The sequence below is a fragment of the Aegilops tauschii genome, chromosome 3 (assembly GCF_002575655.3).
Source record: "Aegilops tauschii subsp. strangulata cultivar AL8/78 chromosome 3, Aet v6.0, whole genome shotgun sequence".
In the NCBI taxonomy this organism is placed as follows: domain Eukaryota; kingdom Viridiplantae; phylum Streptophyta; class Magnoliopsida; order Poales; family Poaceae; genus Aegilops; species Aegilops tauschii.
The window spans coordinates 348,949,196-348,963,766 of record NC_053037.3 but is presented as its reverse complement, the minus strand read 5'-3'; the positions used below and the strand labels follow the sequence as shown (position 1 = coordinate 348,963,766).

The window sequence follows — 14,571 nt, the reverse complement described above, 5'->3', positions numbered from 1 at the left end:
TTCATGAATTCATGTTTCCGTGGACCTTTCAACATAAAAATTATCGATTTCCACCAACCTCTCGACGTACAACAATGGAGGCGTTACCTGTCTATTCAGGCTCGCTGGCCACAAATCCGGCTAGCCGGAGTTCCATCGGAGGTAGATCTGGTGACCTAGGGCCCGTTGACTGCGATAAGACTTCTATCTGAACGAGGTATCATGGTGGTTGGGAGTATGCTTCGGGGGAGAAACCACAGGAAGTGGAGGAGCTAAACATGTTTGTGGGAAGGTGGCAATAAACATGTTGAGGAGATCGATTCTTTCCCCTACATCAGTCGCCTGATACGGATCGTTTCCAATCTCTGAGCCATCTGAAATCAGCTTGGATAGTTCCACTTACGAATTTGGATTAAAATATACTCCATGGTCCGCGAGATCGATGAAACCACATGTTTATATTCCACATTTACATTTCAAAACCACCTATTTGTCCAGCGTTCCCTCCTCTACACATTTTCCATCGCGCTGGAAATCCTCAGTTTCTACAGATGGGGTATTCACAGTGGAGATTCATACAAAACGAAAAAGTTAACACAAACAGAAGGCATTGCGACCTATGCTTGCACATTCTCAGTACGTTCCTTGGAACGATAGTCGATCCCGTAGTGTGTCGATAAGAGTATTCTGCGCCAGAGTACTCTTTAGGCGACCAAATAGCTCGTCGCCATTGTTAGCCTCTGATGCTGCCTTTTTAGCTTCCTCGGTCATATTGAGACGCGCATATGCCTGTAGAAGAACCATGACCAAGATCATTAGATGTGCATTTGCATAGGCAAAAAGGATATATATATATATATATATAGAAGTGACAATGCACAGTAAATTTATTGTTTCCCTCTATTTCCTTGAATATTTAAACCTGAACTGTTCAAGGTTCAGTAGACTGTCGTCTCAGATATTTTATGCTGATGTAATGCTCAAATTAAAATGGCCATGCTATTGCTCTAAAACAAACTACCAAGGAGATCATCTACCGGCCAATCATGTAAACCAGGGTTGATACAGTATTAAACTTTCTATTTGTTTTACCCATGTTCCAATTGATCTATTCCATCAAATTTCACACAAGAGTCCTCAACAAGCTGTATCTACCCTAATGCGTACCAGTACCTAAAACATTGATCTGCCAAGCTGGATGAACCAAAATAAAAGTAACTGAAAAGGGCAACAACAGCTTCTGCTATGCAAAAAGCTTACTATATGCTCCCTCATTTGTTAGATGACCCGTAAATTTTGGCTATACATAATCATACCTCAGATCTTTCACCAGGATCTGTTAATTTTGGAATATATTTGAGAGCTTCAGTTTTTTGACCGGCATCAATGCATGCTTCCACAAATGGTTTATAGCCTGCAAGTAAAAAAAAAAAAAGAGGATAATAACATATTAAAAACACATAATATTGTTATGATGGAAATTATAATTTGCATGGAAGAAACATGAACTTGATATTTCTTTGGTACAACTTTACTTCTCATGAAAATCCAAGTCAGATAGGTAAACCTACCTCCTGGTGGCCTCTTCTCTCTCGAGAATGTTTCCAAAGCATCCCAATTACCAACTGTTGCTAAAGCACACGACTTCAACCAGTACCACCTTTTATCAGGAACCTAAGCAGCACAAGGGCATTAGAAAGTCGAAAATTACAATATTCATTAGCACTACCTTTTAAGACATTCACAATACCTTGAACTCTGATTTCACTTTGACTGCAGCTCGCTCATTTCCCATTACAATACAAGTTTTTATTGTATCACTGACACTAGAACCAACAAATATTGCTTGCTTCGTGGAAACTTCTAGTTGATGCTGCACCCTGAATAAGATAAAGAATCAGGAAATAATTCATTTGTGGATATTGCATGATGCTAACAACCAAATTGTGTAACTTCGTCCAAACAATGAGGCGATAGTGTCCTCAAATCGCAGGGTAGTCTGATAAATAATCTCATACCTTAGCAATTTGGCATGCTCTTCAGCAGATTTGGATTCAAAAAGATGTTCTTTGGTCTCAGCAAAAAGCCTGTGGGCCTGCTCAACGAGCCTCACTTGTGGACCATGGAGAGGAGACCCCTTGCTTGCCATTGGATTCCTCTCTAATTCTCTCGACTCCTTCAACAAAAGGAAGCCAGCATCCTGCAGATTGCTCTCAATTGTTTAGGGAAGCAGATTTGCAACGCAAAATAATAAGTCATGCTAGGAGATACTAGCATGTTAAATTTGCCATGTATTCCACGTTTCCAACAGCTAATATATGAGCTGATTGCTTAGTTCACGGGAAGCAAAAATATCTCACTGTGCTTATTTAAAAAGTTATTCACTGAATAGTACGGAAAACAGTATTTATGACACATTAGAATAATGGACAGTAACAGGTTATCACATATGCAACCTACTTGGAGTCTCCCTGTTGATAGAAAGAAGTCCTTCAAAGCTTCATGCTTAGAGTGTCTGTGCATAATAGAGACATGGAACAATGTTCAACACAGCTACACATTTAAAAGAAGAACCAGAAACATGACAAGTGCATCACCTTGCATATGCTATGAACAAATCTCTAGCCAAAGGCCTTGCGTTGATTACACCAAAAAAATCCAAAGGAGCACTCTGTAAAATAAAATAATGTCAACGAACATCAACAAGAACTTGATGAATGGAAGCCATTTTCATCCCAGTTCCCAAAAACAAGTTAGAAGATCAAAGGTGGCACACCCATAACTACAGCATGCTCATAGTTGGCTCATATTGATTCTCAGCAGCAGTGACTTATCTGGACGTAATTAGGAAGTGAGGGAGATTTAATTTACCTTTTCTACAGATATCTTCTGCCAGATATGGAAAAGCACAAGGTACACAAGATCAGTATCACCGCTGTCAATTGACTTCTGTAATGCTTTGTCTTGTTCATCGATGCTTAGCAACAAAGGAATCTACACAATTAAAATTTAAAAAATGAGAGGATGGCATATACTATTGTTTATTCATTTCTTTCTTTCTCTTGTTGCTAGTTCGTACATAGTTAATTACAAATTTCTCCTATTTCTAATACAGTCTTGCATATACATTGAAAAGTATGATGTGTCATAATTCGAAAGATCCTTACTCCTGTCCCACCTATATGGCATACTCCAATTTGGAAGTATATTCTCATATTTAGGAAGAGAAGAAGGATGGTGCAAACATATGAAGATAACGAAAACATGTTACATGAACCATCAAAGCTGTTACCTAAATATCCAAAGCCAAAAAAGTGCTGAAAGGCCTGATTGCTACCTTAGTAAGTTATATGTGTCCACCTTACTCGCAAGCCAGAAAAAAAAACATATCTTTAAGCCAAAAGAAAACTTGCCTGCTTCGAAGACTGGGACTCATGGTCAACGAGCATGGCAGCCAACTTTCGCCGGCCACTGTTATCTGCATGAGCTGCCACTGCAGCATACGATATGCCTTTGCATAACCTGAGCTGCAATTGCGATTGCATAAGTATTGACAGTTAACATCATCAATTATCAAGTCTGACTACAAGAAACACAAACCTTGTCAAGCAAACCTTCAAGAAGAACTACATCTGGAATTGCAGCTGAGGCTGTTATCTTCTCACATGCCCAATGCATAATCACAACCTCCTATAAAAGATGCAAGTGCAAATGGAACTGGTATTAATTACCAACGGATTTTCATTGTGCATTTGGTGAGTTATTAAGAACAATATTATGTAACAGTCAACACAGTACTTATCTATACCAGAGCAAAAATCACAACAGAAAAAGGCGAAGGAGAAGAAAAAGGTGCTTACCGGATTTAGGTTAAGGTACTCAGAGATGCGAAGTGCCAAAAGATGCTGATTAGCATTAATTAGACGTCCAATGAGCACAGTTGCAGTAAGCAGCTAAGGAACACAAAAGGCAAACAGACCCATAGAATATATAAGCTAACAAAGATAAAGGAAATGTCCAATACGGAATCTGAAAGCGATACAAACTTTGTACTGCTTCACGGTAAGCGGCATTCCAATCTCAGGGTCACGAACAGCATTTAGAACGCGTAAAATTTTGCACATTTCTTGAAAGCGTCCGTGTGGAAATCGACTGCCAAAGCCAACTGGGTATCAATACCAAGTTCAAAATATCAGCAATAAATTATTCTCTAAAAATAAATACTAGTGGCTAAAAAAGTGTTACAAATAAAGTAATGATCATTGGTGGTAATTTAATAAGATGGTCTAATTTTTGTATGACAGAACTAGAGAGCTATAACATCCCAATCTTGCAAGATGCATGAGGTGTGACAGTAGCAGCAGCACATCATATACTACCGTCCAAGTTAAAACATATGTCATACACTATTACGACCTCCTGGTTGCAAGGATTATCAAAGGTGGTCGATAAATCCAGGAAGTTCAGAAATGTAAGGACGTGATGCGATAAGCAAAATACTTAGCCTAACTTTTTAACAATAGAAGACCTTAAGCTCCACCAGGCTGAGAAGGTTTTACTATAGTGGAAAAGAAACTACCCTCAAATCAGCGAACACATGCATTCTTTGCCTAGAACGATGGGAAGTACTCCCTCCGTTCCAAAATAGATGACTCAACTTTGTACTAAAGTTAGTACAAAGTTGAGTCATCTATTTTGGAACGGAGGGAGTAGATAAGAAAAATCATTGAGCATCACCACCTCTGTTAAGCTCTCCTACCCAGGGCATTTTCCATGGTTTATAAATTAGAATCGGAAGTGTTAACGATGCTAGTCAAATTAGTTCCCTAAGCAATCCAACATTCATGCACATATAGTTGGATGGCTCATCTGTATGCAGCAGTGCCACAGCAATGTAAAGAAGAATTTACTGGAGTTAATGATATCATAAATACTATGGAGGCACTGAAAGAAAACTAGGGAATTATACATCTGAGCTCACAGGGGAATATCTTCCAAAAAATACACTAAGGGATTAAGGGCTTATATTAGAGGTGCATTACTGCATTTTACAAGGTACATATACTTTATTCACATAAACACAAGATACTGGTATACTTTATTAAAGGCTCGCCTTTTCATTTTACTAGGTGTATGAATTTGAGCATGATATTTTGTTTTACAGGGCGCACAACCACCACCAATGTGACATTAACTCTTATTTCTCTTTTCTGCACTCCATTGCCTTCTTCTCTTCACTCATCACGCATGATGTAAAGGCTCCAAGAAAAGCTCAATAGAATTAAAGTTGGCAGATGCATGCAGTGGTCGACAATGGTTTTTCACCAAGAAATCAATTGAACTGCACGCACAGCTAGCATGCTCATATTAAAGGACAGACCCAGTGCTAGAAGCTCCCACACCAGGTGGGGTCTGGGGAAGAATTATATTAGAAGTACATTAATCTTAATGCAAAGCTCTTATGTGAGGGTGAGTGGAGTCTTTTTACTACTCTTGATGCATCTTAATCTCCATGACAAGAGCGAAACGCCTTTTAGGCCTATAATATGAAATGGAGAGGGTATATGTTAATTTTACATTAAGTTGTACCTATGGAGGCTATATAGTGTTCATATGGATTCAGCTTGGCATTAGTAAGTGATAACTAATATGTACTGGTTCCACAACAGTAAGGACAGGGCTGGCACAGTGGTAAATTACTCCCCACTTGTGCCAAGAGGTCTTGGGTTTGACGTGGCCTCTCTGCATTGCACTGTGCAGGGCTAAGGTGTGGCTGGTATAATCCTTCCCCAGACCCTACCTGGTGTGGGAGCTTCTAGCACTGGGTCTGTCCTTTATGTGACTGCTTGCAATAAGGAAAAACAAATATGTAAAAACAGCATCCCAAAGACAGTCAAAAAATAACCTGCAGAAAGCTAGACCATAAGTCGCAGCTCTCAGTAATGTATGTTGGCGTGAAACATCGAATTCATATCCAGCAGCATCAATACATGCTTCAATCGCCTCGGGCAAGGAAGATGATATTAGCTGATAGTTATCATAAGCCTGCGAGTATAGATCTTCGTTAATGTCCCATCTTTGGTTTTCAAGGGAAAGGGGACCTATTTATGAGATGACATAAGAACAATTTCCAAAATGGTTGACAATATTTCTATAATATTTAGATATCAAACAGCGCAGATATAATTCACAAGTCGCACATGTTGAATGCCATAAAGTGCACTCCAATAAAAATGACGATTATGTTGACTCTCAGTAAATGCCAATAAAGTGTGAAATAAACAGGGACCAATATATGATACCTTACCATGTATGTGTAAGATTGCACAGGAACAATGACAGGTAGGATGGTCAAAAATAAATTGTTTATGTTCTTTAGGACTCCCTATATTAAAATTACTTGTAGCTACAGCTCCCAACACATAGAACAAGGACGAAATTGAAGTCTTAGTTTTGGTGTGATTTTCCCCTGTTAATTGAATAGGCATCACTGTAGCAGCACCATCACCAATAACTGAATAAGAAATTACTAGGAGTATCTGATGGAAAGTGTTCCCTCAAAGAAAAAACAAATGACAAGTATTCCAACCAAACCAGCTAATTAGAAAAACATCTGCATTGGAATGAGGTAGTATTGAGGTAGGCACCACGACCAAAAAAAGCATATCCTTCAGTTCCCATTTTTGTGGCAGAACTCAAAATTTGAGGGGTGCACTGAGTAAACCCCACATGGACCATGCACCTACTATGGTTTAACTTGCGGGGCTGCGGGGGAGGCGGAACCCAGAAAAAGATGGTCTGGAGCTGGGGTTGGAGAGCAAATGGTAATGTGAGGGTGAATAGTCACCCTCCTTGCTGACGGAGCTTGTCCCCTTCCGTCGCAAGAGTCCCTGATACTCTTCTGGACTTCCTTGTTTCAATAGCAAGATGACATGGTCTGGACTTATCTAATACTGCTATGCAATCAGGATAGCATGAGGACCACTACTTCATTAACCAAATTCAGCTTGGACCAATCAGGAAAACAATGCCGACACAAACCTGGCAATATTATCGACATGACATCATTCCGCAACCAAGAGTATTCGAATTGTGGCCCTATCTCTTTCCAAGACCAATGCTAATTCCTCCCAAAAGAGTCCACAACTTATCACCATGTTAGTTACATAGGTAACATTTCACAACTTGTGGACATATATTCCAGAACTCAGCATTGGAACACAATCCAGCCAACCTAATTTGTGCATATAAGGGCCAGCGGCAGCAACACAAATGACATAACAGAACATGTACGGGAATTACAGCAAATACATACAGTTCATGCAGCAGCAGGAGCCATACATGCATGTGTTTTTTCAAGAATCTAGATTGGCCAGGGCATACTCACACATGTTCATCCAAGAATCCAGGTTTGCATGCATGTGTTCCAGCAATTTTAATAGGTGCCGTTCTCCGTTAATCAAGCTTTGATCGTTGATGGACTCAGAATTAAATTTTGGTCACAACACGAAAGGTGTAGGAGATTCTCGGTAAATGTCCAATTGGTATTGTTTGCTGTTTTTGGACAGGTGGATTAGAAGATATGAAAATAACAGCGAAAAAGCAGAGGATAGGCAAGGTTTATTTGAGACAGGAAGTTGCATTTCGAGGGATTTGTCGTACAGTGTTATTAGTTCTTGTGTTTCTTTTGGTATCATTTCTTAATTGTGGTTCGCTCTACAGGTTTGGGAGGTTTTTGACTTCTGGTACTGAAGGTAAATCTTTCAGTTGTCGTCAGGTTTAGCACAAGTGTATCATGATCCCCATCTTTGTATGGCTGCCCATTGTTAGTGATTTTGGAGTTAATGGTTCTAATTCAGTAGTATTGTGCATATCTTTTCTTTCCTATATACTTATAATGATTCGAGTTGGAGGTCGTCCGTTTGCCCTTTACAATCTTCCACCCGTCAGCCCTGGCAAAAGTGGGATCACACAAATCTGCATGCACAACAGCAGCAAGGGATCCCATCCCGAGTCATCTCGCCTCCTGTGTCTCCAATGCTTCTTCTCATGTACAATCTCTGCTAACCTGGGTTAAAATTTTAATTCCTTGTTACCATGCTTCAAGTCTGGCAGTGCAGCTCGAGACCACCGTGCTCGCTTGCCGTCTCTGGAATCTCATGAAGACGCATGAACGCGTCCGCTGGATGGCACCCCTGGAGACCGCATGCGGGACATCCCCAGCTGGAATTGCTCTTTCTCCCATTTCCTGGTGAAGCAAAAGTAACCTGTCATCCGCCCGGTCACTGATGTCTGTGCCATTTTTCCTTGCCCAGGGACCCTGCAGGGACCCCTGACCTGCCCCGGCAGGCTGCACAGATAGCAGTATCCAGTGCCAACAGACAACAGCCCCAGCAGTCGAGAAGCAACAACATCTAGGGACCAGCAAACAGCAAGGCGCAGAAGAGAAGGTCAGAGGAGAAGAGCGAACAGCGGCACTGTTGCGTTGCAGCGTGAGATGCAAAGTGCTGGTAGCAGATGTTTACGGGTGGCATCTGTTTATGTAAGGGAGAGTGGGAGACGACGTGGAGTTACCTATGTAAACTAAGGGTAAATGGACCAGCATAAAAGAGTGAATAGGTCAGTTCGTTTTGCACAGGTAGGCTACCTTAGCTTAAGTAGGTTCTCTTCTCACTAATTTTTTCCTAAAAGAACACAAAAAATCAAGTTCCTCTCTTTCCAGAGAACAAAACATAGGTTTCTCTCAAGGAAAAAAACAGAAGGATTATCATGGAAAATGGGGCACAGGGATGGGAACTGAAGAATATTCATGCACCTGTCTCACTCAATGTGGATTACTTCTTTCTCATTAGTCTTCCTGCGGAAACACTAATTATCCCATTCACGTCATACGCTAGGTGATTTTCCCATGGGTAAACAGGGATCGGAGACCCATTGTCACCTTTTGTAGGGCCGACGATATCATCCTCGTGCTCGCTTGGAATTGCGTAACGTCGATATCATCCTTGTCCTAATTCCCTTTGCAATAATTTTAGCTATATTCTTTGTTCCATAGCCGATTAATAAATGAAAGTATTAAAGTAAATAAATTGAACTATAGTTTGATTAAACTAGTTTCCACCTTGATTTTTTGATTACGTAGCGTAGCACGGGCATCTACTAGTGGTCCCACATATTTTGAGTATTCGGAACTTCTATACAAAGCCATCTCAGTGAGTAAATCAAACATAGCTAATTTTCTAATGACCTAATGTCAGTGAGTAAGTTACTTTGTGACTAGTCCATTGATTACGAGTCGAGGGACTAGTCGAGACTAGTCGCTAGACTAGTCTATGAGTCGCATTCTGGGTGTCGACTAGAAATCTTGTGTAGACTAGTTCGCCGAGTCGAGGAGTCGAAGGACTAGTCGTAGACTAGTCGTAGACTAGTCGTGCACCTTGAGTCGTTCGACTCAATTTTTTTAGGGATTGGGAGGGGATAAGTGAGCCAGCCACCCTGCCCCTTTCCCTCCATTGCTTCTGCTCTCCATGGATTTGCACTCCTCTGCTCTGGCCCTCTCCCTCCACTGCTTCTGCTCTCCCTAGATCTGCCCCTACGGCCTCCCTCCCTCTGCTGCCTTCTGGCTACTGGATCCGCTCGTCCCTCAGGTTGCAGTAAGCAAGAAAGCATACTAGCAAAGTAATTTCTCCCTTCTCTTCTTCCCTTCTTTAATTCGATTTTTACCCCCTACCCTCTTCCTTATTTCGTTTTGTTTGCTTTAGTTTCAAGATCCTTAGGTCTGAAGTGCAATGTCTACGCCGGAAATATCTCAAGTATTGTTTCAGCAGCTGCAGCTCAGGCCAATGAGCAACATGATCCATCGAAGGATCCTGCAAGAAGCCAACTAGGAGGAAGGACCCAACATGGAAATATGCTTATTGGCCTAATCTGCAGGACAAATTGACGCTCCAATGCACTTTCTATAGTATATATTACATATTAATACTAGGTTTTGGTAATTGATTACTGCAGTTGTGAACTACAGTACCATGTCGACTAGTCCAGCAGTAGTCTAGACTAGTCATGATTAGTCTATGAGTCTCAACCTTCGAACGACTCATCGACTCGTCGACTCGTAAACGTTGGACTAGTCCAGTGTTCTTGGTGAAGAAATAGTGTGAATGATCCTAATGCTCATCCAAAGAAATGCTTCTATTTGATAAGGCTCTATTTGAACGAGTTGACTGTGAGTTTATTGTCACATTGTTTATTGTTTGTATGGCTCAAATCTGTACTTGCTGAGTATTTTAGATTTTATTCACTCTTGTCTTTTATTTGGCTTTCAGGTAACAGGCGATAGCAGCATGCCGGCATGCATGGGACTGGGAGCAGCACCTTGACATGCTTGGACACACACTACCATCACATATATGCAGACTTAATACAAATCAAGTTGCTTAATTATGCCCACTATAAGTTATTAGATGCTTATTCTATAGTGTCGAGACTTGTCATATGTTAATTACCTCCAGAGTTGGTTCATATGGAGTCATGTTGAACGTTATACCCGTGTGGACGGATTACTCTTATTTGCTTGTTGTCCCGTTGGATGGATATATTCTTATTTGCTTGTTGTCTATGTCTTTATTAAAAGAAAAGGGGAATTCTGCCAAAATTTCTAACTATACCTAGACTAGACTTATTGGTATTTACCTTAGCATGGTAGCATTTGTTAAAGTCCATGTTGTGACATGAATCCAGTCTACCGACAAGTCGGAAAGGAGGAGAGTCCAGGAAGAGTAAAACACTAGGGGTACTTTATGGGAACTAGGAGAGCTCGGGTCAGATTTAGTTAAGTGGTTGGGCCTTTGGGGATTACTTGGATACCTAGTTGTAATTGGACTCCAACCATGTTAAGTCTAGTCTAGTTTACCCCATTGAAGGATTCCAGTATCTTAGTACAGCCAAGCAAGAGGAAATAATTATCTCTTCTATTTCTATCTCTTGGGTAATTATCTCGGTGCGAATCAAGGTGCACATCATCTCAAGTGACTATATGCTACATGTAAACATTAAGCTAGCAACAAGTGGATGGCAGTAGTAAAAGACAGACGTGCTATACCATTAGAGTCGCACATTATCTACATAAGAAAAGGAATTAAACATTACCTTGGCACTTTGTTTGTCGTAGTGATCTCTAGCATCATACAGTAATGCTGCTGGAGACATGCTTCCAATGCCAAAAATTAATGTAGTAGAATCTGGAACTCGGTGTAGAAATTCCATACTTGAATTTGTGAGGATTCTTACACCATCACACTCTGGAATGAGCATTACAGGTTCATCATAATTGTACTGCACTGGATCTCCATTGGGTCCAACCATCAAAAGCACTTCAGACCAGTAAAGGAGCACACTGTCCAACCCACACCAAGCAATTTGATCCGGTGGTAATGCAGACTACAAGATTACAAAAATACTAGTGAATAATTGTGCAAAAGATAACTCCTGCCAATTCATGCCTAGATAATGATCGAATGCACCAATGTTAGCACATAATTGGATATACAGATTACAGACAAACAGCCCAGCAAATCCAATACTTACATCACACTCGTACTCGAATATGATCCTGGAAAAATCCGTGGGGATTACGAGCAAGCGCCCATCATGTGCAAACGCTGCAAGCAGCTTTCCGTTTGGTGACACCGCCATTTTCTGCACGGGTCCAATCTCCAGGGCCTCTCCGAGCACCTGCACGCCATCCTCGTCAACTGCCACTACCCGATCGCCAACTGCAAGCAGAACCTCTGGACTGCCGGACATGACGAACTGTGGCTCCACCACGGCCATACACAGCACTTGCTCGTCCTCGGCAACGCCCGGGTCGGCGAGCTCCCGCGGGTGCGGGTCGTCGACCTCGATGTCGGTGGTGACGACGACGCGGTTGTCCTCGGTGAGGATAGCCACGCCGCCTCCCCAGAAAACAGCGTCCGCGACGCCGCCTGAGGCAGGCGGCAGCAGGGGCACGGGGCTGGAGCTAGTAATGGGATTCAGATCGGGGAGGCGGAAACGGAGGAGGGAACCATCGGAGAGGAGGGCGAGGAGGTTGAGGGAGCTGGAGAAGGCGAGCGAGTGGAGGCGGGGGAGGTGGGGCGTCCAAGGGGAGGAGGCGAGTGGGTGGCCGGATGAGGAGAAGAGGAGGAGGCGACGGCGCGAGGGCTCGGAGTGGAGCTGCACGATCTTTGAGTCGTCGCGGACGGCGGCAATCGGGCCGCCGAAGGGGGCGGCGGCGACGATGTGGGTCGAGAGGTCGAGGCGGCCGACCCCGGAGCTGCCGCCGCCGGAGGAGGAGGCGGTGGTGGTGGCCGGGGAGGACCAGGGGAGGGGGGAGTAGATGGTGATGCGGCGGTAGAAACGGTCGGAGAGGAGGTCCCACTCCGCCGCGACGGAGACGGAGGAGGACATCGCCCGCGGCGAGGTCGGAGCGCGGCCGGATCGCGCACGAGCCGGGGATGGAAGGGGGTTGGGGCTGAACTGTCCGGGGAACCGAGTTTAGGACGGATTGGCCGCTGACATCTGAGGACAGGTCAGGCAGCTTTGCTTGATCCTCTTCGTTCCCTCGGCTCGTTGTATTGTTTGTCTCTCCTGGGTCGTCCTTTTTCTCGAATTTATTTATAACTGATTCGCTGACCTCTTAAACTTATTTCAGAAAAAACTTCAAACATGTTCTTTTTTATATTCAGTCAAACAGTTTGTTATCTAAAAAATCTGATCTAAGTTACTATAAGTCAAACCATTCAATGTTTATAATACATTCAGTAGTGTCAAACGTTAAACGACGTTTATACGGGTCAGGTTCCAATATAAGTTGAAGACCAGTGAAACAATCAAGTTTGAAAAATGGTCATTTAGGAGAAATAATACTCAGAGACATAACACAACATATCCTTTGTATTTAAGAATACCCGAGCTTTATTAACTAATAATCATAGAGTTTTCTTAATATCATGGGGCTCCAAAAGCCAAACATATTGGCCTAGTTATACAGTTCTAAGATGTTCTTCGCAATATTATGGACATCAGCGTTTGCCTCTTGATGTCATGTTGGAAGTAGACGTCTCCAGCATCATTCTTCAGACGTCTAATTTCCCTTATTACGATAGTGTTTTGCCCCTTGGTTTCTTCAGGTGTGTTGCGGACCATATGAGCATTGTTTGATGCTACTACGGCAGTCCTACATGGAGATCCTTCCACAAACATATAGCTTCTCGACAAGCAACAGTTCTACACATTGCGGGTGATGTATCCCTTCCATCACCAATGCACTCACGCCCATAAAATCTTCCATCATCTGCTTGACAACCCTCTTTGCCACCTTGGGTGCAAACTTGTATTTCGTTTGTGTACAAGTGTTGTTTACATTGTTAGCTTAGAGCTTCCTACTGGATTTATAACCTTGATTCTCTAACTGAGGGAAATACTTTGTTATTATTCTACTTCACCATTCCTCTTTGGAGAATCCCAACAACTATGGGAGTCAGCACCCATCACGATGCCACACCAGTTTCTCCCCTGCTCGCAGGCCCAAGTTGGACGAGGGGAAAGGTGTGGACCTAAGCATAATCTACCACATGGTCTATACCTCATGTGGCTACTGTGGACTCGGGTGAAAGCATTGTTGTTGAGGAACGTAGTAATTTCAACGCAAGATCATGGTGATGCATAGCAACGAGAGGGGAGAGTGTGTCCACGTACCCTCGTAGACCGAAAGCGGAAGTGTTAGCACAACGCGGTTGATGTAGTCGTACGTCTTCATGGTCCGACCGATCAAGTACCGAACGCACGGCACCTCGGAGTTCAGCACACGTTCAACTGAGCTTTGAGGGAGAGTTCCGTCAGCACAACGGCGTGGTGACGATGATGATGCTCTACCGACGCAGGGCTTCGCCTAAGCACCGCTACGATATGACCGAGGTGGATTATGGTGGAGGGGGGCACCGCACACGGCTAAGAGATCCAAGGGATCAATTGTTGTGTCTCTAGGGGGTGCCTCCCTCGCCGTATATAAAGGAGTGGAGGAGGGGGAGGGGGCCGGCCACCCTTGGCGCGCCCCATGAGGAGTCCTACTCCCACCGAGTAGGACTCCCCCCCTTCCATGTTGGAGTAGGAGAGGAGAGGGAAGGAGAGAGAGGGGGAAAGGAAAGGGGGGGCGCCGCCCCCCCTCCTTGTCCAATTCGGACTTGGGGGGAGGGGCGCGCGGCTGCCCCTTGGCCACCTCTCCTCTTCCACCACTTGGGCCCATGAGGCCCAATAACCTCCGGGGGGGTTCCGGTAACCCCCCGGTACTCCGGTATATATCCGATAACCCCCGGAACCATTCCGGTGTCCGAATATAGTCGTCCAATATATCAATCTTCATGTCTCGACCATTTCGAGACTCCTCGTCATGTCCGTGATCACATCTGGGACTCCGAACTACCTTCGGTACATCAAAACACATAAACTCATAATATAACCGTCATCAAACTTTAAGCGTGCGGACCCTACGGATTCGAGAACTATGTAGACATGACCGAGACACGTCTCCGGTCAATAACTAATAGCGGAACC

The 14,571-nt window shown here is 43.3% G+C and overlaps 1 protein-coding gene across 1 annotated transcript; it reads right to left on the bottom strand.

The window, feature by feature from the left end:
* Nucleotides 1-418: 418 nt before the first annotated feature.
* LOC109778917 (protein VACUOLELESS1) lies at nt 419-12,608 on the bottom strand. Its single transcript, XM_020337503.4, has 15 exons — nt 11,566-12,608; nt 11,128-11,418; nt 5,885-6,024; nt 4,026-4,131; nt 3,840-3,932; nt 3,580-3,669; nt 3,393-3,506; nt 2,851-2,973; nt 2,577-2,650; nt 2,440-2,494; nt 1,998-2,179; nt 1,730-1,859; nt 1,551-1,653; nt 1,296-1,393; nt 419-768 (listed from the first exon to the last, which is right to left on the bottom strand). Exons 1-15 carry the CDS (start codon nt 12,424-12,426, stop codon nt 613-615), a joined length of 2,616 nt encoding a protein of 871 aa, XP_020193092.1. The 5' UTR covers nt 12,427-12,608; the 3' UTR covers nt 419-612.
* Between the last annotated feature and the right edge of the window lie 1,963 nt (nt 12,609-14,571).

What these genes read in the sequence shown, in the direction of transcription:
- LOC109778917 (XM_020337503.4), bottom strand. Translation starts at nt 12,426, where the DNA reads ATGTCCTCCTCCGTCTCCGTCGCGGCGGAGTGGGACCTCCTCTCCGAC. An exon ending in TATGGTCTAGCTTTCTGCAG is followed by an intron (nt 4,132 to 5,884) that starts GTTATTTTTTGA and finishes TGGCTTTGGCAG; the next exon opens with TCGATTTCCACACGGACGCT. An exon ending in AGAGAAGAGGCCACCAGGAG is followed by an intron (nt 1,394 to 1,550) that starts GTAGGTTTACCT and finishes TTTTACTTGCAG; the next exon opens with GCTATAAACCATTTGTGGAA.